Source organism: Callospermophilus lateralis, chromosome 19 (assembly GCF_048772815.1).
Source record: "Callospermophilus lateralis isolate mCalLat2 chromosome 19, mCalLat2.hap1, whole genome shotgun sequence".
Lineage (NCBI taxonomy): Eukaryota > Metazoa > Chordata > Mammalia > Rodentia > Sciuridae > Callospermophilus > Callospermophilus lateralis.
In genome coordinates this window covers 10,933,062-10,960,093 of record NC_135323.1, presented here as the reverse complement: position 1 = coordinate 10,960,093, position 27,032 = coordinate 10,933,062, and the positions used below count along the sequence as shown (strand labels likewise).

The 27,032-nt window shown below is 39.5% G+C and overlaps 1 protein-coding gene across 1 annotated transcript in view; it reads left to right on the top strand.

Moving 5' to 3' along the window:
- Nucleotides 1–27,032, top strand: part of Parn (poly(A)-specific ribonuclease) — a 140,934-nt gene that overhangs the window by 39,697 nt on the left and 74,205 nt on the right. Inside the window, exons 16-20 of the mRNA XM_076839752.2 lie at nt 160–235; nt 2,229–2,339; nt 2,987–3,056; nt 20,976–21,031; nt 22,626–22,712. Coding sequence (XP_076695867.1) covers nt 160–235; nt 2,229–2,339; nt 2,987–3,056; nt 20,976–21,031; nt 22,626–22,712 — 400 coding nt within the window. The remainder of the gene's footprint in view (nt 1–159; nt 236–2,228; nt 2,340–2,986; nt 3,057–20,975; nt 21,032–22,625; nt 22,713–27,032) is intronic.

Here is a 27,032-nt window from a genome sequence, read left to right as displayed (position 1 = left end):
TGTGGGTGTGTGTGTGTGGTGCTAGGGATTGAACCCAGGGCCTTGTACATGCAAGGCAAACACTGTACCAACTGAGCTATATCCCCAGCCCTGGATCTCTTTACTGTATGTTGCCTGTTGATGATGAAGTGCTGTGCCTCTCTACTTCCTCATTTGCAGGATATCATTAACAACACATCCCTTGCAGAACTGGAAAAGCGGGTAAAAGAAACACCTTTCAACCCTCCTAAAGTTGGTAAGAATATGAAACAAACCTGAAAACCATCCAACTCTTTGTGATAGTTATGATGCACACTAGAAGAAAGGTGAATGGCACTAGAACTATACTGCATGTTTAGATTTTGGCCAAGTTAGCCCACTCATGCCCTGTGTTGAATTACTGTTTTCTGAAGAAGAATGGTCTTTAATTTTACATGTGTCTTATGTTAATAGAGTTGGGTAGGTGTTCATTGAGAAGTTTGGCAACTAAAGCTTCAAGGCTTTTATTTCCTAATGCTTGGAATTCTCCCAGAACTTGATGTGACCTTTTATATGGTGCATTGTTTAAGCAGAGGCATAGTTGGTGGTTAATTGCTAGGAGTAGAATGAAAATATATTTTCTGTCTCAGAAAAACCCAAGAACTGAATTTACTGATGAGATTAAAGGAGAGCGCTTGTCCCTGTTTCCTTTTAAGCCAAGTTAGGAAGTGGAAATAGCATTGAGGGAAATCAGAAGTCAGGGGGAATGTTCCTTGTGGGATGGAGGTGTTTAGCCATGTCCAGTACCACCAAGGTATTTGGTGATTCTTCTGGGTGCTACTTACGTGTTCCTTTTAGCCTAATTATGTATGCTGCAGACACTGTAGTTCGCATTCCTTTAGCTGTGGCCCGAAAACTTGTCAATACATGATAGGACTAATGGTTCAAAACTGATAATGGCAGGTATTAAAGCAGCCAAGATTACAGATATTTGCTTTCCCTTCTGGGTTAGAGTCCAAGAAAGAAATTAAGAAAAGGGGTGGGGAGAGGGAAAGAAAACCTAGACCTTGTCTGTAATAATGTAGTAATTGATCTGGAAAATAATGTGTTTCAGCTTGTGGTAGTGTTGGAAAATATTAGGTGGCTACTATGTTAAAGGCTTTTAAAAAAAACTTTTTAAGCCTCATATTTAATACGCGGTTGAAGAATTCTTCTTAAGGAGCATCATTGACATGAAAACGGTTGCATTCTTTTCATTGTTCATTCATGTTTTTATTCTGCCTCTTTGACTCTCATTTCTGAATGATTCTAGGAAATAATATTTAAGAGTGATAGTTTTATCCTGTTATTTCCATATATAATTCTGGTATTGGGAAGAGAATTTAGTCTAAAGCAGGTGGCTCTTCCCAGACTTTATCTTCTCAGCTTCTGTATATATCAGTGTGACAAAAGAATCATGTTGTAAAATGGTCTTTGCTATGAAGCGGCCCCATGATCTAAGGGCCATGTTACAGCAAATTCTGATCTATTTTTGGAGTTGTTGTGCTACTGTCTTTAGATCTCCAAGCTTGGACACATAGTGGAGGACATTGTTGACTTTGAGTTACCAATACTGAACTGGAGTCTTTCATTTTGGGGGAAGAGTGTTAGCAGGCTACTTATAGAGAGTATTTACTATGCATTTACCATGCACCACACCCTAGGTAAGATCTTTCCTTGCATTGTGTTGAGGAGGTTTGGTTGTCATCTCCATTTTACAAATCTGGAGCCAGAGGTTAGGTGACTTGCCTAGGGTCACACAGCAAATTGTGGAGCAGAGATTCAAGCTGAGACAATGTGACTCCTGAGTCTTGCTGTTACTCTTTGCTGTGTCCTGATGTTATGATCTTGTATAGGGAAGAAATTCCTTTTCTTGACCTTAGAAAGCAATCAGAAGAGGAATAATTGTCATTTTGTGAGTTATGCATGATTGTGAGCAGCTCCCACCAGTGTGGGATAAGGAGGCCTCTAGTGGGGTCTTTGGAAATGTATTGAGGCATTTCTGTTGTCTGCAACAAAGCCCTCATTTTCAGTCACTCAGTTGTGTGTGTGTGTGTGTGTTAAGGTCTTGTATACAGAGAGTTAAGACATAGAAATTTTTCTCTTGCTTATTGAGGGTATTTTGCAGCACATGTTAATGAAGTCAGGATTTGACTGGGCATTATGTCTAAACTAGTCTTCATGTTTCATGATGACCTGGGGAAAACGATTTTTTCCTTTTTTCTCTTCAGAAAGTGCAGAAGGTTTTCCAAGTTATGACACAGCTTCTGAACAGCTCCACGAGGCAGGCTATGATGCTTATATCACAGGACTGTGCTTCATCTCCATGGCAAATTACCTAGGTACTTGTTGAAAAAGGGTTCTGTCATATGCGTTTCTGTCAGATACACAGTGGGCTCCAGTGGATCAGCGCAAGCTGCTGGGGCAGACTACCATAGACTGGGGGTTTAAGCAACACGTTTGTTTCTCGGGTTCTGAGGCTGGGAAGCCCAAGATCAAGGTGCCAGCTGAGCATATTTTGCTGGTCTGGCGAGAGCCTACTCCTGGTATATAAATGGCTGTCTGCTCAGACCCAGACCCCCTGTGGTAGAGAGCTGGGGGAAGAAACTCCGTGTCTCTTCTGATAAAGTCACCAGTCCCCCTAACTACCTTCCAAATACTGTCTCACTTCCAAATACCGTCCATGCTGTGGAAAAAGCTTCCACATGTGAATTTGGGGTGAACACAGACATTCAGTCTGTAACTCTGCCATTTTCTGAGGATCCACTTGCCCAGTTAGAAGTGGGAGGGTCTGAGGTAGGAGTTGGAGGAGATGGGAGAGAGTAGGCAGGGAGGAGCCACTGACATGCACCTATTGTCAGGTGCCTGGTCAGTGAGAGTACCTTTTACCCTTGTAGAACCATACTGTTGATTTACATGTGTTTTTGTCTGAACATTCAGACTTTGTCCATATGACTGTGTATAATACCCTGCTTCTTTTCTTCATTAGGTTCTTTTCTCAGTCCTCCAAAAATTCATGTATCTGCCAGATCAAAACTCATTGAACCTTTTTTTAACAAGTAAGTAATTAGAGGGACTCAATCCCCCAGTTCTCTCACTGCTCTTGGAATGACTGGGAACAGTAGTATATTTTTAGATCAAATATTTCTCATCTCAAGTAACATATGTTTCTAGAAAACAGAAGTTGACCTTTTGGGAAACAATTAGTTAAATATATTGGCTAAAACAAAAAGAGAAAAGGAAAAAATATTGGAAACCTTGCCAAAGGTAGTATGTCTCTTTCAAGAAAAAGAACATGTGGGTTTTGGCATTTAAATTTTCTATCAGGGACACATGCATACAGTTGGTCCTAACCCCTAGCAAATTTTGCATGTGGAATTATTACTTATGCTTGCATTATTTATCTACTCATATAATATTCTTTCTAAGATGATGTTAGTTAGGCAAATGACTTTAGGGATAATTAGTGAAGTTTTGATTGTCACTACAGCCTGATTCCTCATCTGAGTGGGCCCAGAGAAATAAAGGCTTGCTCATACATCTTTATTGTTGTAAGAAGTTATTGTGGGACTGGGGTTGTGGCTCAGCGGTAGAGTGTTTGCCTAGCACACGCAAGGCCCTGGTTTGATTCTCAGCGCCTCGTAAAACAAAATAAATAAATAAATAAAACAAAGGTATTGTATCCAACTACAACTGAAGAGTAAAAATATAAAACAAAAAAGAAGTCATTGTGATTTAGGGAGAACTCTTATATTTGGAGCATTTAGAAAAATCTCAAGATTATTACTTGAAGGTGTAGTTTGTGCTCGATTGGCAAAGCTGAGACTGAAGTTACAGATGTGCTCCTCAGGCAGACTGCAGCTTGGCTCTCTGTCAGACCCCGGAACTTTGTCTTTGCCTCAGCTCTCTTACGGGGCTGGTATTAGGTTCTGTGTGAGCCAGGCAGAGAAGGCAGCCCACTTCATCACCACTGGAAGAAATAACTATTTTTGTGTTGGGTTGGTTTCATCCTTTTCTTACACTGTATGTAGTACTTATAGCCCTGTCATTGCTTTACTGACTAGTTCCTTAAGATATTTGTAAGAATGCTGGGCTTCAGCGGCACATTGCAGAGACAGATGTTAACTCCAAACACCTGGATTCCACAGACTCCGAATTGCTGTTGTCTGAGTTAGTGAATTTCATCATACTGTAGCTGCTGCTGCTCTTTTTTTGGGGATGGGCCGGTTTGAGATGAGGTACCCAAACTGACTTTGAACTCCCAATTCTCCTGCCTCAGCCCTTTAAATAGCTGGGATTTCAGACATGTACCACCAAATCTGGCTTATGATTATGATTATGATTTTTGTAGATGGACAGAATACTTTTATTTATTTATTTTATGTGGTGCTGAGGGTCAAACCCAGGGCTTCACACATGCTAGGCAAGTGCTCTGCCACTGAGCTACAGCCTCAGCTCCATGATTATTATTTTAAAAATCTTTGTTATTCTTTTCTATAGACATAGAGAGATAATGTGTATGATTGTCAACATCTTTCAAAGCAGATTGGGTAACAATGTGATTTCACCTCTGTCTACCTCCAAGTAGGGATTGGGCTTCCACTTATGAATTTTGGTATGGGTACCAACATTTAGTCTGTAACACTATCCTTTCCCTAGGATCCACTCATCCGCTAGAAGTGGGAGAGTTCTGAGGTGGGAGTTAGAGGACATAGGCGGGGAGCAGGCAGGGAGGAGCGTCTGATACCTGTTGTTAGGTGCCTCTTGTATATGGGAAGTTGATTGTGCTAACCACTGAGTCCTTGCTCTCTGTCCATTTCCTTAAAGGATTTTTTAAAAAGTTTTCTTAGAGCTCTTAGGGGCAGTATTTGTCTTTGTAAACTTCTGGAAGTGTAGCTTATGCTGCAGACTATGGAAGCCACAGGTGACATCAAATGTGATTCAGGTCATGGCCATTCCTTACATGTGAGGTACATGATGTTAAATTTATTGTTCTACAGTGTTTTTCAAATGGAATATGTTTTCTCACTTGTAAATATTTGAAACAACAAGGGTGCTTTTCCATTAAATTTAAGTCCTTATAAAGTCAGGTGATGGATATAAACTGGGTGAGATACAGGCTAACATCCGATTTGTCAGTTATGTGACCATTGTGCAGAGTGAATGTTGATTAAGAAGCTTTGTTATGACTTTATATGTTTATTGATCAATCTAATATTGCTAATACTGTGCAGTGCTATTTTTCAGAAGAATTAGACATTAAATATATTTTTTTATTTCACTTTTCAGATACTTTTATCTTTTTTGGGGTGGTTGGGATGAACCTAGCACTTCTTAAATATTAAGCAAGCACTCTACCACTGAGTTACACCTTCTGCCCTATATATATAACTTCATTTTAAAGTGGGACATCTCTATTCAGATTTTTTTTTCTAAGATCTAGATACATATCCAAAATCATTGAATACAGGATGAGATTCAGGAGTCCTCCTGTGATTTTGCACTAAAAGTTCCTGCCAAACTTGATTATTTTTAAAGTTTTATTTTTTTTATCTATAAAAAAAGAATACTTTATCTTTGAAGGGAAAAAATTCCAGCAGGATTTGAAATGAAAAACAACTTTACTATGGGGTAAAAATGGGAGCTCATATCCCACTTGAATCAAAGTGTGAAATATGATATATCAAGAACTATGTAATGTTTTGAACAACCTAGAAAAACAACTTTACTATTTTGTCTTGGAATAACTTAGTAAAGTGCCATCATCCATTTTTTTTTTTTTTTAAATATTTATTTATTTATTTAGCTATTGGCGGACACAACATCTTTGTTTGTATGTGGTGCTGAGGATCGAACCTGGGTCGCACGCATGACAGGCGAGCGCACTACCACTTGAGCCACATCCCCAGCCCCATCATCCATTCTTAATACACTTAGAAAGTAGAGAAAGCTGTTGCTTCTTTTGATATCTCTACTTACTTAGTGTTGACCTCATTTTATTTACTTGCAGGTACAGCTTATGGCATTAAATATGGATTTTTACCATTTGTCAAGATTACCTCTTTATAAAAACATTCAGCATTTGCCCCCAGCATATCTCAAGCTGATAATTTTAAGGAAAAAAATGCAAATTTTTTTTCCAGAAGGTTAATCTCTTTCAACACCAGGCCTTTCTAAATGTAAAATTAGAAAAAAATACCAAAACATGCATAATTCTAACATAAATTTAGATGACTATTAAATGCCTGTATATGTATTTTGTTTTGTTCTGATCAGATTTGTGTGTTAAAAGTAAACCATAAGGGGAAATAAACTCTAGCTATTTTTTTTTTTTTTTAAGCTGGGGGGAGGGTGTGCTAGGACTTAAACCTAGGGCTTGCATATGCTGAGCGTGTGCTCTCTATTAAGCTACACTCCCAGCCTATATGGTGTCATCCCCCGCCCCCCATGAAGTCTCACTGTGTTGCCCAGACTGGCCTCCAACTCAAGTGATTCTCCTGCCTCAGTCTCCCAGGTATGTGGGACTGCAGGAACGTTCCATTCTGCCTGCCTCTACATTATTCCAAAATTAGCACTTAGGGCATCAGTTATGCCTTTGGGGGAAGCTGAATTGAGTCAGCTATTGAGAAAATCCCAAGACAGCTGTATGCAGTATGCAAACATCAACTGTAACATAAGGTGGTGTTTTGTTTTATGTTGAGAATGGTACCCAGGCTTTTTGTGCTGTCAGTAAGCCCCAATCCAATATAAGCATTGTCCTTTTAATATTTTTGAAGTTGATGGACCTTTTATTTTATTCATTTATTTATATGTGGTGCTGAGGATTGAACCCAGTGCCTCACACATGTGAGGCAAGCGCTGTACCACTGAGCCACTACCCCAGCCCAATATAAGTGTTTTCTAAGGCACACTCGCTAGAATAATGTTCCATAAGGAGTTTTGCATAGTGCCATTGTGTCCTTTCTTGGCCTAGGTACCTCCCATGGGTCTCCTTGCTTTGTTGGCATCAGGATGAGAATTGGAGGATGGCTGTTTCCTGCTCACTGCTAATGACCAGCTCATGGAGTGCCTTATTTGTTTATATTGCAGACTCTCTGATGGAGAAATGATTTTATAACCTTCTTTTATAACCTTGGTCAGTTTCAGTTGATGCATGGAAAACCAGCTTTAGAGAAGATCCTTTGATCAAATCCTTTTAGGCTGAAAAGTTAAAAATATTCTCTGCTTTTACTTTTTGTTGTACCACAAAAAGCACAAAGTCCGACTTTAGCCTTATGTTTTATTAACAGTCATCTGTACAAGACACTTTGAACTCCCTTGTAGATAATCTTTTATGAAGGTTTTTGGGAAGACTGCTTTCCATCTACCTCAGTTTTTAGAAAGAAGAAGGAAATGAGCACATCTTTTTATTTTGGCTATTTGCTGTGAGAGAGGGAATTTTAAAGAAAAAGGTGCATGCCTGTAGTTTCCTCTAGAGGGTTCTGCCTGTTCTCGAAGCAGGAGTCCACGTGGGGTCTTGGTCTCCCTGGGATGACACTGTTTTATGTTCTTTCTTGCTGTGGAGGAGACATAGCCAGAAGCAGAATTCTCTTAGATAAATTGCTTCTTCCTTTGTAAAAGAAAGATAAAACTATTCACCTTCCATGGAGGCTGCAGGATTGCATGAGACATGAAAGGACTTGATATTCTAGAACTCAGATGATGTCCAGTGTTTTCTTTTCTGAAAATGTGGGGGGTGAGGAGAGGGCAAGGAGGACTGGGAAGATAAGATGTTGGTCAAAGGATATAGAATTTCATCAAGAGTAAGTCAAGAGTCTGTTGTTTATCACTGTGACTGTAATTAATAGCCATATATTGTCAACTTGAAAATTGCTGAAAGAGTAGATTTTAAGGGTTCTCACCACAAGAAAAATGTATGTGAAGTAATGCATGTGTAATTAGCTTGCTCTAGCTCTTCCACAGTGTAAACATATTTCAGAACATCATGTTGTACATCATAAATGTATGCGATTTTTATGTGTTAGTTAAAAAATAATTATAAATAGAAGAGGATTTAACATTCTAGGGGATTGAAAAAAGTACTAGTACTCAGGGCTGGTGTGTAGTACAGTAGTAGGGCACTTGCCTAGCATGTGCGAGGCCCTGGCTGGATTCTTAGCACTGAAAAACTGTGTGTGACGTGGGCATGTGTTTTTAGTTTAATGATATAGAAGAAAAGGTTGTAACCAGTATGGTCATAAACTTGGAGCTCAGCAGCAACGAATAACAACATTTATTTAAACTGTCTAATTTTGCTTGTTCTTGCTCTTGAATGTTTGCTTATGAAATTCAGATGAAGTTGGTTCAGATTAAAGTATAATGGAAGCAGGAGTGTTTTGATGTGGAGCCTTCAGAAAAGTTCTGTTATTCCAATGACTCCAATGCAGAAATTTGTGGGAGGTTGTGGATGTGCATACAGAGCATTGCTGGAGAGGGAGAGGAAGCCCATGAAACCTGAAGTAAAGCCTGCTGCAAAGCAGTCAAATTTGGCAGCAAACTGGGGTTTTCTTTTCTTTCTTTCTCTTTTCTTTTTTCTTTTTTTTTTTTTTTTTGATATAGAGAGTTGAACTCAAGGGCACTTAATCATTGATCCACATCCCCAGCCCTTTTTATATATTTTTTGAGACAGTCTTGTTGAATTGCTCAGGACCTCATTAACTTGCTGAGGCAGATTTTGAACTCATAATCTTCCTACCTCAGACTCCCAAGCCACTGGGATTACAGGTGTGTACCACCATGCCCAGCAGAGGAAAGCATATTCTGATTTTGTTGGATTAAATGTTCTGTAGATATCTGTTAAGTCCATGGTTAACTTCAGGAAAATGCTGTGAATCTAGTCTTTCCTTATATTATGGGCAGTGTGGGAAACCAGGTGGGTAGTATGTACTTAGTGGAGTACCCTCAGAGGGCAGTCCCTCCACATGGACAGGAGCAAGCGGTGCCAGTATACGATGTCAATAAAGTGCCTTTTATAAGGAATGGCAGTTAAGAAGTTCTCTTAAAACTTTTCATAATTGTCTTTTTTTCTTGCTTTTTTGTTGTTATTTATTTTTTTGGTGTAGGGGGTTGTACCCAGGGCTTCACTCATGCTAAGCACACACTCTACCGCCAAGCTATATCTTGAGCTCCCTAATTTATCATAATTTAAAAGAATTTGTTGCAGAATTGGGCTGTGAATGAGGAGAAGACACCTGCCCTGTGTGCCAGGCGCACTCACAGGGTTAAGCCTGTTGTTGGCGAGGCCTTGTGAGTTAGGGGGCTGTAGAGGGAAGCAGGTGGCTGTTTGCAGCCCTTTCAGGAACCCCTGGTGATGCCAGAGCCCCTGATGGGCAGGCAGGATGGGCTGATTAACAGAGGTGGGGTCCTTCTGCCTACTGGCAGCTCTCCCAAGAGCTTGGAAATCATTACTCTTCAATTTTATATTGACGATGCTTGAATAAAGGGGTAACACTATTTTCTTTTTTTTGAGATAAAGGAAAAAGAAAGTTTATTACTTTGCTAGCAAAGGAGAAACATAGGAGATTCCTGTCCCAAAGGCTGTGATTCTGCTCATCAAGGGCAAAAGGGGGCTTTTAAAGAGGTGACTCAAAGGCTACATTCCATGTGTTCTTTGTCAAGAATTGTAATTCACTTGTTAATTTTGGTAGCTAGTGATTTCTGAGATCTTCTGGTGCCATCCCCAAAGTCTGGATTACTTCGTTCCTATGGTGGGTGTGTGCTCAGGGACAGATAAATTTGCCTAGGATGGGGAAGAAAGGGAATCTTATTTCCCCTGAGATTAGGGAAGGGGCGTGATTAGAGAGGAGCAGGGAGAGAGGAAGAGAAAGAAACATGTTCATTTAAAAATCAGTTGTAGTGGCCAGCAAGGGTTAATAATACTCAAAGCATAAAATGGACACTGTTACATTTCCCCACTGTCCATTTCTACATTCCATTTCTATGGAAAAATGGGTGATGACATCTCCAAACTGCTTCCTGCTGAAAGGGGGCAAAGTTGCGGGAAGTGACCCAAAGTCTTTGTTCTCTGTCAGGTGGAGCATGGACAGCTCAGGACATTTAGCATCAAAGCAGTCCAGAGGTCCACAGTGGCAGATGGTAGGCGACTGGACAAGGCACACATAGGGCAGGGATCATACAGATAACTAAAGTTATCATGACTTTCCTGAGTTCACTTTCCTTTTTCTCAAGGTGGACCATGATAGAGCAACCCTACTGTTCAGGGAGAGAAGGCGGGAGTTCCCAGAAGCAAAAGGGAGTTTCAGCAGCTGCTAGGATGGTCACTCAGTCCCTCCCTTTACTCACAGGAAACAGTTCCTCTGGTTCAACCCGAGGCAAACTCACCCGCCTACTAACTCTCCTGCAGTTGACTCTCAACAATTTCGCCACCACCATGAATCCTCAGCATGGAAGTGGGGTTCCTTGGAAAGCCAGGCCTGCCCAAGAAAGCTGGAGTGGGCGCTGCTCTTGGGTCCCATCTGGGGTGCCAAATTTGTTGCCAAAAGCTCAGTACTTGTTCTGATACCAACCCAACAACAAGGACACGGTTTTGAGAAAAAGGAAAAAGGAGGTTTATTGCTTTGCTAGCACAGGAGGAACACAGGGGACTCTTACCCTAGCCTTTTAAAATCTGATGACTTCCGCCCCCAGCTTTCATCTCAAGTGGATCTGGAACCTGCTGGAGGGAGCATGGCTAACTGTGAGCTACTAGATGTAGGCCTGGGGCTGCTGAGGTACTTTTTCATCATAAGGAGCTTGGGATATGAGCTTTTTAATAAAAATGGGGGCTGTTTTGAGCCTTTCCAGATTGTGCAAATTTTGGAGTTAGGTGTCACAGCACAGATGCTGACAGTAGCCCTAGGTCCAGAAGGCCTGAAGCCAGTTTCTCTCTAGTTCACCAAATGCATTTTCCTCTAGTACACAGGTGTGTTTTATCCTTGCATACCTGAACCAAAGCCTTGTCTTTTGCCTCAGTCATGTTCATGTCACTTCCCATTCCCCAGTCTACTCAGATAAAAAGAATATTTAAGAATAGACTTGATTTGGTTGCTGTGGTGGAAGTTGTTAGTACTCTGATTTTCATAAAGGGAAAAAACTCAGGGAATGTTGGGACAGTGAATTCTTGTGCCTTAGATCAGGTTTTCAAGACTGGACTCTGGTGCTTATTCTGGGACTTTTTAGGGAAGGAATTGTTTACCCCAGGTCTACAACCCCATATCTCATTTCTGCCTTGTAGTCTTTTGTGTGTATGTGGTGCTAGGATCGACTGCAGGGCCTCACACATGCCAAGCGAGTACTTTATCCCTGTGCTGTGCATCCTGGCTCCTCTTCTGCACTCTTTTGACTGCTGAAAGATTTACCAGGTAAGCACCTTCTGTGACTTCATCAGAAGACTGCTTTCCTAAGAAACCTTCAGGGCACCCCCAGTACCCTCCATTTGATAAGCTAGTCCTGCGGGCACTCTGGGGCTGTCTTTGTCTGAGCTCTTATAGTCCAATATTTGTTCTGTCTACTTTAAAATGAATTTCCCTCTGGCTAACCTTGTTTATCATTATACTAAAAAAGTCGTTTGTTGAGGTGGCAAGAAATTAGTCTACCCCTGAATGTATTTAAGCAGCTTGCCTTTTCCATAGTAGGGTGTTATTTAGTGTCCTGTGGCCAGTGTAACAAATTACTGCAAACTCAGTGGCTTAAAACAGCAGAGGTTTATTCTCTCACAATCTGGAAACCAGAGCTCCAAATTAAGCTATCAGCAGAGCTGCTCTCCCCACCCCCGAGGCCCCCTCTCACTTCTGGTGGATGCTGGCTTTCCTCAGTGCTCCTCTACTTGGGGTTGCTCTGCCACCTTCTCCTGTGTGTGTCCTGTCTTCTTTTGTTTCTCTTAAAAGGACACTTGTGATGGTATTTAATGTTCATTTAATTTAATAACATCTACTAAGACTTCTCTTCCAAGTAAGACTATGTTCATAGGTTCAGAGGATTGGAACATGGGTGTGTGTTTTTGGAGGCCACCTTTCAGCCCATTGTAGGCACATTAATGGTGGGGTTGGCATTCTTAGGCATTCCTAGCCTTGCATTGGTCCCGACAGGGAGAAGTTGGGCCATGGTTATTTTCAAGGTTATTTAGCTTTTAATTTGTAACAGTCAAGCATTAGTGATGTTCTCTTAAGAAATGTAGTAGCTTAGCCATTGATCACCTTCCACTATGCAGAATCTGTCACCTGCACTGACTGTAATTTCTGACACAGCCTTCACAGGCAGGGGATGCTGTCTGCATTTCAAAGCAGAGACATCTTCCTAGGGCCCCAGGAGTGGCAGAGTCAGGGACAACCCAGGTCTGTCCTTGCTGAGACTGTGTTCTTCTGCCACAGCACACAGGCTCTGGAAGAGGCAGTGCTACCATAGGTTGTGTCCTTTCTTGTAAGACAGTATTAATCTCTCTGGAAGATTTCCTTTTCTTCTGTCTTTGGCTTCAGTGGTAATTCTAAAAGATGTTGAATTTGACCATCAGGTTGTGTGGGGCTGGTCTCCTCTATCTGATATTTAACAGCTCGTGGTTTACAGGCCCTGTAGATGCTACCTTTATATACTGCTTCATTTAACATTTTTATTTGATGTAATTTGATATGGCTCATTTGATGGAGATGGTTCCAATGGGCTGTTTGTTAGTTTTCTTTCTTTTCTTTTTTTCCCCTACCCTTGTTCCTGGTGCTGATTCTGTGTAAGAAAGGATGCAAGCTGGCTTCTGGACAAATGTTGGGTAATGCTCTATTTGTCAAAACAGCAAATGGCTGGGTTGAAAATTGTATCCCCCCCCACCTGAGTGAAATTAAAATAAGTGATGCTACAGTGATTCTCTTGGCCAGTGGTTATCCTTACTCTGCACAGGAGTTCCAGTGAGCAAAATAAATGAGCTTATTTTATAAGAGGTGTTTGCATGCTTCCTACCCTGAAGGTAAAATTAGTTTTTTTTATAGCATATAAATATGTATAATGATGAGCCCTTGCATACGAGTTTCTTTTGAAGTACTTTTACTGCTGTGCCCTAGAAGAAACACCAAGACTCTTTGCAAGTATAGTAGAGCCAGTAGCCAGGGAAGGTTTCTATTCTCTATTGGAAGGTTTGGGATTAGGGTGAGCAGCATATTGATTCATTACTCAAATTGTGTTGGGATTAGATTGCCAGCATTTCTGTATCCCAGTCTTCAGCAGTATGAGAGGGCACAGTTTTACATGGAGACCTCTTCATTTTTAAGATAAAACAGGAGTATAGTCTTGATAGAAGTAGAAAGTGGATGAACAAAAGCAAGAAAAACCTTTTTTTCCTGTCACTCAGAATTGAATCCAGGGCCTCGTGCATTCTAGGCAGGTGCTTTGCCACTGAGCTATATTACCAGTCCTTTTTACTTTTTTTTTTTAAAGATTTTGAGACAGGGTCTTGCTAAGTTGCCCAAGCTGGGCTCAAATTTGTGAATCTCCTGCCTCAGACTCCCACAGAGCTGGGATCATAGGCATGCATCACTATACCTGATGACAAAAGCAAGTTTTTACTTGGGGAGTGAAATACTGTTTTTACGAGGAAGAAAAAAGAAATTGAGAACTTCAGGGTCTTGCTTTTGATATGGAGAAAGACCAGAAGAAACACTGTGCTTCATTAAGACATGTCATGACATTAGAAGTGTTTCTAAATTATTCAAACCTGTGATCATGTGTACACATCTGACGTTACATAAAATAAGACTATGTCGAGAGACCCCCTGAGTCTCTCTCACCCCTTAGCCGCACTGATTCCCTAGTTTTCCCGATGGTGACCCTGGTGTGGGGGCAGTTGTGATGGGGAAGCCCAGTGCCCAGCCAGCACCTCTTTTGCACTGCAGATAGGACAAGGTTGTCCTTCAATATGTGACCACGTGGCTCTCTGCACAGCCTGTTGTTCCCATTGCCTTGAAAATTCACTCTACCCTCATCCTTTTCCCAGACTGCAGCCTCCCCTCTTCTGTCTGGGCTCTGTGCCATCACATGAAGCTGTAATTTAATGAGTCCTTAGAACATTAAAAAAGAATGTTTCTGGGATCTTCGCTTTTGTCCTGAGCTCTTGCTTCATTTGTATACCCTAGGAGTGTAGGTGGTTATTCAGATGAGCATCCTTGTCCCTGCCACTCCTGCTAGACTCGGGGCTCATCTTTTACCTGGAGGCTTTGGAAAACAGTTCAGATTAAAAGCTAGAGATATGGAGAGTTCCTAGTAGAGAGAAGGGAGAAGGCAGCACCCACTTGCATAGGGCTAGGGTGGGAGCTGGGGTCTGCATCCTACTCCATCCCCCTCGCCTCCCATCCTGGTGGCCAAGGGCAGGCCACTGAACATGGAAAAACCTGCCACTGTATTCCTCGTGTAAAGGGACCCCTGCTTCCCTGCCTGTCCTCCAGACATCAGAGGGTCACATAAGGCAGAACAGGCAGTGGTAAGTATTATCATTTTAGTCATGAAATTGGTACTTAAAAAAATTATTTTCCACATTAAAACACAAAATGTCCACTCAATTCCTCAGCCAAAAAGAAAAAAATGCTGTCATTTTAGTGTATATCCTACTATTCTCAGTGTCTATTTCATTTGAGATCAGTGTTCCTCATTTGCCTTATATTTCATTTATTTTGAGATTGTTTTTGCTGTGTTGCCTGGGCTGGTCTCAAATGCATAATCTCAAGTGATCCTCCTGCCTCAACTTCCTGAGTAGCTGGGACTACAGCCATTCACCACCAAGCCCAGCTAGTGTTCCTCATTTACCAATTAAGATTATACTAGTCATGTAAAATTGTAACTTAAAGATATATAATGAGGGCTGGGGTTGTGGCTCAGTGGTAGAGCACTTGCCTAGCGTGTGTGAGGCACTGGGTTTGATTCTCAGCACTGTATCCAAATAAGTAAAATAAAGGTGCATCAACAACTAGAAAAAATATATATATTTTAAAAGTATATGTGTGTGTGTGTGTGTGTGTGTGTGTGTGTGTGTGTGTATAATGAAGAGTTCAAAGGACATTAAAACTAGTGGTCAGTATCATTCAGACAGCCGTCCCTGCCCTGTCAAGTGGATCTGCATCTCACACTTGTCCCTGGGCAGTTGGGCCTCTTGTCAGTTTGCCCTTCCACACGTGGCATTCTCTCCAGTGCTTGGCAGGACTGGTTTTTGTTTTTGAAGAGATAAAGCCTTGCTTTGTTGCCCTGGCTGGCCTTGAACGCCTGGGCTCAAGCAGATCCTCCTGCTTCAACCTCCCACGTAGCTGGGACCACATACAGGTGCTCAGCTTGTGAACTACTTTTTAATATGGCCATCAGCACACCTCTTTCATTCATAGTCTTCCTCTGCCTTCAGTTGCTGTACTGGAAAGCCTGCTGCTTCAAGAGGACATTAAATATTTTCTTTCATTTCTGAATAAAATCAGTGATTTAGAGTGTAGATTTGGTAATGCAGCATTTTGAACAACCTAGTGCTCTTCAGCTCCCAGAGATTTAATTCTGCATGCAGAGTGTGAGTAACCTTCAGGACTTCTTGCATGCATTTTTGATTATCACATTCATGGTTTTGTTTTTTGAGCATGGCTGCATAAAATGGGTTAATACTGATATTATTTTGCAATCTTTTTTGTATTTACTGGACAACTAGGGAATGGTTCAGATAAGCCATAGTCCAAGGCAAGCTCTTGTGTCATCAGAGAATAACTTTTGATCTGAGTATACTCCTTAGAGCAGTCAAGTGTGTTGTGCGGTTTCCGTGTGTTGAAGCTTGTTGGGAAGGTTGGAGAATTATGTCAAGGGTCACAAGTATTTGATTCTTTGTATTACATGTGTTGGTTTGCCACTTTTCATTGCTGCTGCATTGGTGGCTAAATCTTAATTCGTAGCCAATTCACAGAAGGAAGTTCTAATTTTGCTAATGAGATGTCAGGAGTCATTTGAGTTATCTTTATTTTTTTATTTTTATTTTTTTGCTTCTTCAAAACGAGAATGACAGCTGTCAGCAATAATTTGCCCCAGATTATCTCTTGCAGAGAATCTAATTGCTTGTCACCGTGTGACCTCCTGGTTTTAGGGAGTGGTAAAGCCTTGTGTTACTGCTTCCTGGATTTTGAGGTTGTCCTTGTTATTTGTTTTAATTGTTTTTTTTTTTTTTTGCTTTTCTAAGACAAAATCATTTAATATAAACAAACTATTAAGGCAAATTATTTTGGAGAAGTCAGTACAAGTCATTATGCAGCTGTCTGCAGAATCCAATGGTAATTAACAGTACAGCATTGAACATATTTTTCATGTTAAATAGTATTTCTCAGACCAGAGTTTGAGTCAGTAACTCTTGAATGAGACCTGGGAATGTGCATCTCTAATAAGTGACCAGGTGATACTATTGCTGTTGGGGAACCACATTTTAATAATGGTTCAAGCTTATCCTGAGAAGTTCTACATCCGAATTGAAAATTTTCAATGCCTAGTGAGCATTCTTAGATCGTCTGAGACACAGTGTCATACTGCTCTGGTTGCAAAAGAGTTTGGAGGGTCACTTTCTGTGAGTGCCATGTAGCATATCGATAACAGAGATGAGGTGATTCTTTGGAAGTAATGGTATTGTGTGACCTACTAAGAGACAGAGCTGAAGTTATCCAGCATGCTAAGCAAGAGCCCCTGAAGTATGTGATGCTTTACCCTTGAATCTTTTCAAACTCATCTGCAAATCATAATATCTAGTGTTGCCAGTAGTACACTCTTAGAATGTTTTTTAAAAATGACAAATTTGAGCCAGACCATGGTACATGCATGTAATCTCAGTGATTTGGGAGGCTGAGGCAGTACGATCACAAGTTTGAGGCTAACCTGGACAATTCAGCAAGATCATGTCAGAAAATAAAAAGGGCTGGGGTGTAGCTTAGTGATAGAATACCTTCGTAGCATGCCCAAGGTCAGGAATTTAATCCACAGTACTGCAGAGAAAACCTGACAGATTCCACAGTGTTTGCTTTCTGGCATCTAGAATGTAAGCTTTGTTGCATGGTGTCTGAGGATAGAATTCTGATGTAAAATTGGCCTCTGTATCAAATGGGAATTTTAATTTTAGTCTTCAGTGGAGTCAAATAACCTTTAGAGGTTAGGCAGGAAAATGGTATTTCATCAGAAAGCTTTCAGGAATGTAGCAGTACTCCCTCACACTCTTGATTGAGTGTCATGACTATATTATTGAATCTGCAGGAAAATAGAAATAGTGTTTCCTGCACATGTTGGTGTGAGGATCTTTTTGATGTTTGCAGATGAACGGCCTTCCAGGAAAGTGTTCTTGGTAAGGTTCACTGTGAAGGAGCACCTACTGTGTGTTATCAGCCTTTCTGCCTGCCCAGTGCATCTCCTCTTACATTAAGATGAAAACTGTTGAGTTCTCATTCCATGTTTGATAAAATACTTTTATCAAATCATTCCAGAGTCAGTGCAGGCTCTTTGACAGTAGTTTGGATGAGGGATGCTTGCTTGAAAGGTTTTAATGTTCCTTCCAAAGGGCAGTGATGGCACCACAGCGATGCTTGCTTGCAGCATGGCAGGAGGAGGTGGGAGGGTGCTGGGGAAGTTTACTTTGGTTCAGTTCCGCAGACGCCCAGCTACAGTTTTAGAGTCAGTTTCACAATTGCATGGCTCTTTCCATTGCTGCAGTCTGCCAAGTCACACTAAGAGTTGGTTTCTGTGTTATTCCAGGGGCTGGGGCTGTGCATTTCTCCCCAAAACCCAGACATGAAGTTCGAGTCATGGGGGAGACTGAGAAGTGCTATTAATAATTCACTGGAAAGGGGTTTCTGTCTAAAGTATTGAGAAAATAAACACCACAGGGTAGGATTAACTAAACTTTTTGAAAAGATATTTTGGTTATGTTACCTGAGAATGAATTTTTATTTAAATCAGAGATCCTATTTAAAATTTATAGGAACTATTACAGGACAAATAGCCTACATGTATATTGCTTGACAAAAGATCACTCAGAAAATTTTTTTAAGCATTTTCACGGTGAGAGAAACTAGAGAAGCCCCCTTTCAAGGGTAGTCTGTAGTTGTATTTGTAGGAAAGTGGGTTTTTAGAATTCATTATTGAGGTCCCATGAACTTTAGAAGTAAAACAAACAAACAAAAAGCCAGGCATGGTGATGCATGCCTGTGACCCCAGTGATTTGGGAGTCTGAGGCAAGAGGATCTCAAGATTGAGGCCAGCCTCAGTAATTTAGCAAGACCTTGTCTCAAAAAGAAAAATAAAAAGGACTGGGGATGTAGCTCAGTGGTAAAGAACCCCTGGTTGCAGTTGCCAGTACAAAAAAAAAGTGTGTATATATATATATGTATATGTATATATATATGTATATATGTATGTATATATGTATAATTGCAGACTCAAGCTTGTGGTTTAACTTTGTATTATTCTCTCTTAAAACCAGATGAGATAGTGCACAGGATACACAGGATTAATTCAAATGGCATTTTCAGTAGGCTTTTTCTGAGAACATCTGTAGTAACTTCCTCAGTTCTGGTAGCCTTAATTTTCTTTAAAAAATCAATAGTAGCAAATGAGTTGGGAAGTGGTGCACTCATGTAATCCCCACTACCCAGGAGACTGGGGCAGTAGGGTTTTAAGTTCAAGGCCAGCCTGGTCAACTTAGCAAGACCCTGTCTCAAAAAACAAAAAGGGCTGGGTATGTAGTTCAGTGGTGGAGCACCTCTGGGTTCAATCCCTCTAAAGAAAAAAAGAATAAAAAGTAGTAAATGAAATTTGTGTGTGTGTGTGTGTGTGTGTGTGTGTATGTTGTTTTCTTTTTCTTCCTTTTAGTTTTGTGCTTTAAAATTATTTTTTAAATGTTGATGCACTTTTATTTTATTCATTTGTATGTGGTGCTGAGAAGTGAACCCAGTGCCTCACACATGCCAGGCAACCACTGAGACATAACCCAGCCCCTAGTTTTGTGCTTTTTAAAAACTTTAAATTGTACCCTGAGTTATTTGTGTGTTGTTGAGGTTTTCATAGTTGTTTTCCTTTTTTGTAGTTTTTTGATTATTTATTATGTTGAAAATTTAAACTGCAACTTACTGACCTTGCATATTATTGAAGTTGATTTTGATTACTTGTGTATTGAATAGCGTAACAATGAATACCTTGTTGGTTAAACATTTATTCTTCTCTTGAAATCAGGGTAAATTTTAAAAATTATTTTTAGGTGCTAGATAAGTTTCATTAACTTTGTGTGTGTGTGGTGCTGGGGACCAGACCAGGGCCTCAAGCGTGCTGTGGAAGTGCCCTACCACTGAGCCTTCATTATATGATGTTTAAAATAAATTTTTAAAATTTATTTTTTCTTGTTTTTAGTTTTAGAATTTCGGAACTATCTCTAAATTTGCTAATTGAAGAATTGGAAATTATATGAAGCATAAAATTATTGAGACTCCTAACTTAGGCATAACTTCCCAGGTCCTGGTGGGCTATAATAATGACAGCTGCATATCTCATTGAGAACCTTCTCTGTTAGGTACTTTATGTATCTTATTGTTTTCTGACATTGTAAATAGTGTTGATTAAATTGGACAAAACAACTTACAAAAGCAGAATGGTACACTTTAGCTTAAATTAGTGAACTAAAAATAAATTTGGTTTCTTGGCCATTGGATTTGGTTTATTAAATTATAGGCCATAGAAGCTCTCAAACCACGAACTACTCTGACACTTTTTTTCTGATATCAACAGAAAAGTGTTGTTCATGCTGATGGTTCCATTTGTAAACTAGATCATACCCTGCTTGGCTTTTGAATGCCTGGTAATAATGTGCCTTAATTGCAGTGCAGTGAAGCCAGACTAATTGCTGTTGGGTACTTGGGTTGCCTTTTTAATTTGCTGTATAATGTAGTCTCTACCAGAAACACACAATGTATGGTTATTCAAGTAAAACTTGTGAAAATCATCTCACATACAGCCAAATGTCCATAATCTTGCAAATAGAGAAATTGAATGATATTATAGAAAGTTGTAATTAACAAGTATTCTTTTTAAAGTGCCTTTGTATCCATTTTGGAAGATATACATAAACAGACTGCTATGGTTTGTATTACTATGATAGTTTTCTTTACAAGAATTGTTTTGCTTTGAACTTTTATTATGTTCTAAATGATAATAATGATGTGGGCTTTTGAGACGTTCACTTACTTCAGACTCTGCGGTTTACCCAGAGAAGATTAGTATGTATCCAGTGACTTTTGAATTTCATTAAAAGAGAAAAAGAAAAGAAATTGATGCTATCATTCTGTTCTCAGCTCACAAACACCATTTATGAGTGTTGCCTTTATAATTTGTAGGAACAGGTATTCATGAGTTGGTAAGATGTTTTATATTTGTTTTCTTGCTGTTTCTCTGAACTAACAAGCCAGCTCTGTACAGAGCTTTCTTTTAGCCTTTTGTTGACTAATTTCACTCATTTAAACTGATACTTACTGAGCAACAACAGAGTGCCAGAAACTGTTATAGGTTTGGAATACTGCAGTTCATTGGTGTTTTCCCTACTTATTTATTTTTGGCACTGGGAATTGAACCTAGGGTGCCTTACCGCTGAGCTGCGTGCCAAGCCCTTTTTATTTTTTACTTTAGAAAGGGTCTCGCTAAGTTGCTGAGGCTGCCCTGCAACTTGAGATCTCCCTGCCTCAGCCACTCGGGTCACTGGAATTACAGGCGTGCCCCCTGCACCTGGCTTGTTTGTCCTATTTATGATTAAGTTTAACCCAAGGGAAGAGAGAATCTCTGAATTGAATTTTAAGGTTTCTAAAAATTATTTTAGAAACAGAACAATATAATCAAGGGCTTCTACTAAGACATTTAATAGATGCTTCTATGCTTTTTCTTAAGAAAGTAGTTCATTACCTATTTTTATCTTCTCTTTATAGATTGTTTCTTATGAGGGTCATGGATATCCCCTATCTAAACCTGGAAGGACCAGACTGTGAGTTAATTTTAATTTTCTCATTGTTTCTATGCACTTACGTGTGTGGTCTGAAGAAGGAACAGGAAATATATTACTAAAGGAAGAGCTTTTTTCGTTTAAACATGGGCAGTGATTTTGTGGTTGATATGAACAGTGTGCTTAAGTTAATGGGACCCTGGGGGTCATCTCTTATTTACATTTTATAGTTTATGCATGAGTTGATTTTTTTAAAGAAAATCTTTGCTTCATTATTTCATTTTCCCTTAGAATTCTAGTTTTGTCATTTCTTATAAATATTTATAATAGATTTTAAGTTATGCTATCTGTGTCAATAACTTTTAAAATTTCTGTTTTCCAATTACTTGAGTAGGTATATGTTTAAATGTAGTGGGTTAATGGGGTAGGTGGCCTTTTAAAAACTGTTATAAAGACTTGAGGGTGTAGCTTAGTGTGTGTGACACCCTGGGTTCCATCCCCTGCACCAGGAAAAAAAAAAAAAGAAATTAAAAAAACACCTCAAAAATCCAATCTGGTTGAAGGGGTAATTGCTGCTACTTTTCTTTTGCTTTTCTCTTTTATTCTATTTGCCCTTTTTTTTGAACCTAAGAGCATTTTACCACCAACCTACATCTCCAGTCCATTTTTTTTTTTTTTAAATTTTAAATTTTGAGACAGGTCCCCTCTAAGTTGCTGAGTGTCTCACTAAGTTGCTGAAGCTGGCTTTGAACTTTAGATTCTCCTGCGTCAAAATCATTGGGATTATAGGTGCACGCCACTGTACCAGCCCATTGCTTTTTTTCCTAGTCTTAGTTTATTTGCTTTAATTCATGGATGAATGTACTTGGTGCTAATATCGTTGTGATGATATTTCATCACTCTGCCATTGTGCTGACCTCCATGTTAGCCTGCTAGTCTCACAGCAGTTCTGTAAGCTAAATTTCATCACCCTGGTTCATAGCCAGGAGTGGCCAGAGTGCACAGGTGAAGTGATAGGTCTGGGATTAGAACAAAGTGTCCTGTCTCAACACTGCCTCTGCTTAAAAGTGATCAGTTCATTTAGTTGGGACAGTACATTATTATTTTTAAAAAACTAAATGAACATGTGGACAGCTAGATTAAAAGGAGGGGGAAACTTCTAGAACAGAGTCGCCTTTCCTCCCCTTTCCAATATCTCCACAAAAACTTCTTGAAAAGGGGCTAGGGATGTGGCTCAAGTGGTAGCGCGCTCGCCTGGCATGCATGCGGCCCGGGTTTGATCCTCAGCACCACATACAAACAAAGATGTTGTGTCTGCCGAGAACTAAAAAAAAATAAATAATAAAATTCTCTCTCTTTCTCTCTCCCTCTCTCTCTCTCTCTTTAAAAAAAAAAAAAAAAAAAAAAAAACTTCTTGAAAAAAGGAGATAGTTCTGCATAGAGTTGGTCATCAAATTGTAGTGGGCTGTATTGGTCTAGCTTGTGACAGCAATGTCCTGCCAAAGCTAAGCATACTTTAGGAGTTATTTGGAAATTATGAGGCATTCATAGCAGTTCCACTTTCTTCATCAGAGAATCCCTGGTTTACTTGATCACTTTTCAACTATCAATCTTTAATCATGTATTTGTCTTGTAGTACAACCTAAACGCGATCATGTTCTCCATGTGACATTCCCCAAAGAATGGAAAACCAGTGACCTTTACCAGCTTTTCAGTGCCTTTGGTAAGTGAAACACAGTGCAGATGCACGTCTCAGGATCTTGCTATTCTTTCGGTGTAGGTGGTCAGAGGTAGATAGATAGTTTTATCTTGGGCATGAAAGAATGTAAATTCACAAGATTTTAATTTCACTCATGGAAATTTTTTTTGTGCTAATATGATCTGAGGAGCTAATATGCTGTGCTAATATTAATCTGATGATATGAGAGATTAATATGTGCAAATATGATTGTGGATTAATAGCATTCACTTTCCATTAGGATCCAGTAGGATCTACAAGGCACCATTTTTATGACTGCCAGTACTACTGACCAGAGAACACAAATGTAGGTAGAGAGTAAATAATTCTGAAGATTAAATTCAGAGAGAATGTTTGTTTCATAAGGTCAGGCAGTCTCTGTTTGAGATTATAATTAAAGCAACCAACTCAGAAAGATGCCTTTCACATATTTTTCAAAAATAAAGTATGTAGAGTTCTAAGGTTTTCTTATTTGTTTTTACTTATAAGAGGTAAAATATGCTTGCTTTAGAAAGTACAGAAAAACATAGAAGGAAAAATAAAGCGTTCAGTGGTGATCACATGGTGGTATCAAGATTTCCATACATAGTTTTTTAAAAATAGTGTCAGCTGTACAGGAATTCTAATTTGGTTGCCTGAGCTGACCAAGATATGGGTTATCTATGAGGAGGGCAGGTCTTTTCTTTTTACCAGGTCATGTGATTAAGTTAATTCGAGTAGTCTTCTGGTTAGTTTGTAAAGACTGTTCTGATTGTAAGCCATGCCTCTTTATCTTAAGAAGTTAAGTTATTTAAGCTATCATCCTCTATGGAAATCGTAGATAAGGGCTGGAGTTGTGGCTCAGTGGTAGAGTGCTCGCCTACCATGCACAAGGCACTGGATTCTATCCTCAGCCACATAAATGTAAAATAAAGATATGGTGTCCACCTAAAACTGAAAAAAAATGAATATTTAGAAAAAAAGTCTTAGATAAAATGAGAGCTGCAAAAAGCTAAGAAAGTAAGACTGGTAACTGTTGATGCATTTCCTCAAGGATAGTATGCAGACATTTAAAAAATATGTTTCAAATATTAAAGATGGTAAGTTGTTTACATTTTAATCCTTAGAGTAAAAAGCTATACAAATAGAATTCCTGTATAGCTGACACTATTTTTAAAAAAAACTATGTATAGAAATCTTGATACCACCATGTGATCACCACTGAACACTTTATTTTTTCTTCTATGCTTTTCTGTATTTTCTAAAGCAAGCATATATTACCTCTCTCTCTCTCTCTCTCTCTCTTTTTTTTTTTTAGTTGTAGTTGCACACAATACCTTTATTTATATGTGGTGCTGAGGATTGAACCCAGGGCCTTACACATGCTAGGTGAGCATTCTACCACTGAGCCATGATCCCAGCCCCATATTACCTCTTACAAGTAAAAACAAATAAGAAAACTTTAAAACTTTACATACTTTATTTTTTGAAAAATATGTAAAAGGCATCTCTTCTGGAAAATTACCCTGCTCTTTGAAGGTAGTCTAGATATTCTCTGAAATCCTAGTTGCCTTTTAATTTAAATACAGATTAAAAATGCAGTTGAATTTCAAGGCTCATTTCTTTTGGAAGCTTTTGTTGATTCACATCTCAAGTTCTTATTTGTATGTTGTGAAACTTTAATTGACTAAATTAAGTAAAATGCTCCAAGTAGGATTTTTTTCAGTTTAATTACAAAAAAAATTAGCTGTGTGACTTTGGACAAGTACTCTTTGTTTTCTCATTGATGATGATTATGATATAATGATAATAATAATAATGATAATTAATAATAGGGGCTGGGGTTGTGGCTCAGTGATAGAGAGCTCGCCTTGCATGTGAGAGACCCTGGGTTCGATCCTCAGCACCACATAAAAATAAATAAAACAAAATAAAGATAAAAAAATTGTTTAAAAATAATAATAATGCCTTTTTCATTCGCATGTCACTGGGATCAAATGAGCTAATCATTAGAAGGCATTTACAACAGGTGTGGCATATAGTAACTACTGTGTTAGTCAGCCTTGCATCGCTGCGACCAAAATACCCAACAAAGAACAACTGAGAAATAGAAAAGTTTACTTGGGGTTCATGGATTCAGAGATCTCAGTCCATAGTTGGCTGACTCCATCGTTCTGTGCCCAAGGTGAGGCAGCAGATCATGGAGGAAGTGCAGGAAAGCTGCTCAGCTCATGGTGGGATCAGGAAGCAGAGAGAGGAGGAGGCAGGGGCTCAGGGAAGAATAACCCTTCGAGGGCACCCCACCAGCGACCCACCTCCTCTGGTCATGTCCAGCCTGCAGTCCATTCAGACTAGGATGGACTCATTAAGTTGCAGCTGTCACAATCCAGTCACTTTACCTCCGAACATTCCTTCATTAACACAGAGGAGCTTTGGGGCAACACCTCACATCCAAACCATGTGAGTTCACTCAATAGAAGTTCACTATTGTTACCGGTGTAAAGATAACTCACACACAGGGTAGAGAGTAACCAAATAACAACACCTGTTTTTTTTTTCTAATTGCTCAAGTCAGTGTTGTGCCTTACTCTGTGGCTAAAAGTGAGGTTTTTGGGTTTTTTGTTTTGTTTCTTTTGGTGGTTAAAACAAAACACTTTTTAAGAATTCCTAGCTGTCAGAAAAAAAATTTTTTGCTTTAATTTAATTTATTTATTTGTTTGTGGTGTTGAGGATGGATCCCAGTGCCTCACTTGCTAGGCAAGTGCTCTGCCACTGACTTATAACCTCAGCCCCTATCAGAAATTTTAGTAGGAATGAAAACATGTTTCCGTTGCTAGAGTTTGGTGACTTCACCCATTTTGTAAAGTCCAGTCCTCTGCATTTTTTTCAAGAGCACTGTATGGAGCCGCCAGGTCTCTGCCTTTTCCTTCTATTTTCTCCAGCCACCTGGACCCTGCTTTTCTGCTCCCCTCTCCTCCATTCTGTCCTGTTGTGTGAGGCCTTTTTTTTTTTTTTGCCTCTCAGCCTGTATGTGTCACTCAAGGTAGCTCTTTGCTTCTGCTTTTCCCTCTGTTGGTCTGACTTGGCTTTTTCTCTTAGGCTCCTTATTTATTTTGGCCTCCATTCTGTCTCTTATTCTTTTCAGTATTGATTTTTTTCTTATTACAGTGATGTGTTTTGACTCATTTTTATGTTTCCTGTTCTTCAGTTTCAAAGTTTGTGTCTATATTAGTCTGTTTTCTGTTTGCCAGTAACACAATAGACAGGTGAGTTTTAAATAAAGGAGGTTTGTTTTGGTCAGAGTGTTGGAGTTACAAGGTCAAGGGTCCACATCTGGTGATGGCCTTCTTACTGACAGAATTCTGAAGCATTGTAGGGCGTCACAGGCAAGGGACAGGTGAGTATGTGTGTGTCTTCCTCTGATCATGAAGCCACTGAATTCCTTCATGAGGGCTTCATCCTTAATGGCTGCATCTAATTCTAATCACTTCTCAAAGTCCCCATCTGAACACCAAAGTCAGATTATTTCAACCCCTCTCTTTTCTCTCTCTCTCTCTCTCTTTTTTTTTTTTTTTTTTTTTTTTGTGGTGCTGGGGCTATAACCCCCTAGGCAAGCAATCTACTAATACTAATGAACTATAGCGCCCCCTCCCCCATTTTTTTTTTTTTTTTAATTTTAAACTATTTCACAGAATTGCTCAGATTGGCCTCAAATTGTGAGCCTCCTGTTTCAGCTTCCCAAATCACTGGGATTACAAATTTCCACCCTCTTAATAGTGGGGATTAAACTTGAGCATGAGTTTAATGAGTAGGACAACCACAGTGTTCAAACCATAGCAATCTCGAGAAAGAAACAGATGTGGTTTTGAACATGGATGATCTTTGAGTTCTGTTAGTGATCTTGAGAGGGAAAAAAGGTCTCCAACCCTGGACTAAATGATGATGTGACCTAGGAGTCAATCCAGACGGATCTTTCTTTTCCTTTTAAGAGAAATTTCTAAAAGCTGCTTGTTTCTCTTAAAATTTTAACAGAAAAACTACTATAGTGGATTGAAGTTTTAAGCAGGCTAACTCTGTAGTGCTGAGATTTTTTAAAACAATCTTTTTAAAATTTATTTTTATTCATTATTTTTATGTGGGGCTGAGGATCAAACCCAGGTGAACCCAGGGCCTCACATGTGTCAGGCAGGTGCTCTACCACTGAGCTACAACCCCAGTCCCCTGGAATTTTTGATGATAGTTTTTTTTTAAATCTAGTTTTAACAACATCTCTCTATAAACATCAGATCTACAAAGTATATCTGAGAGTTCTCTAAATGGTGAAGT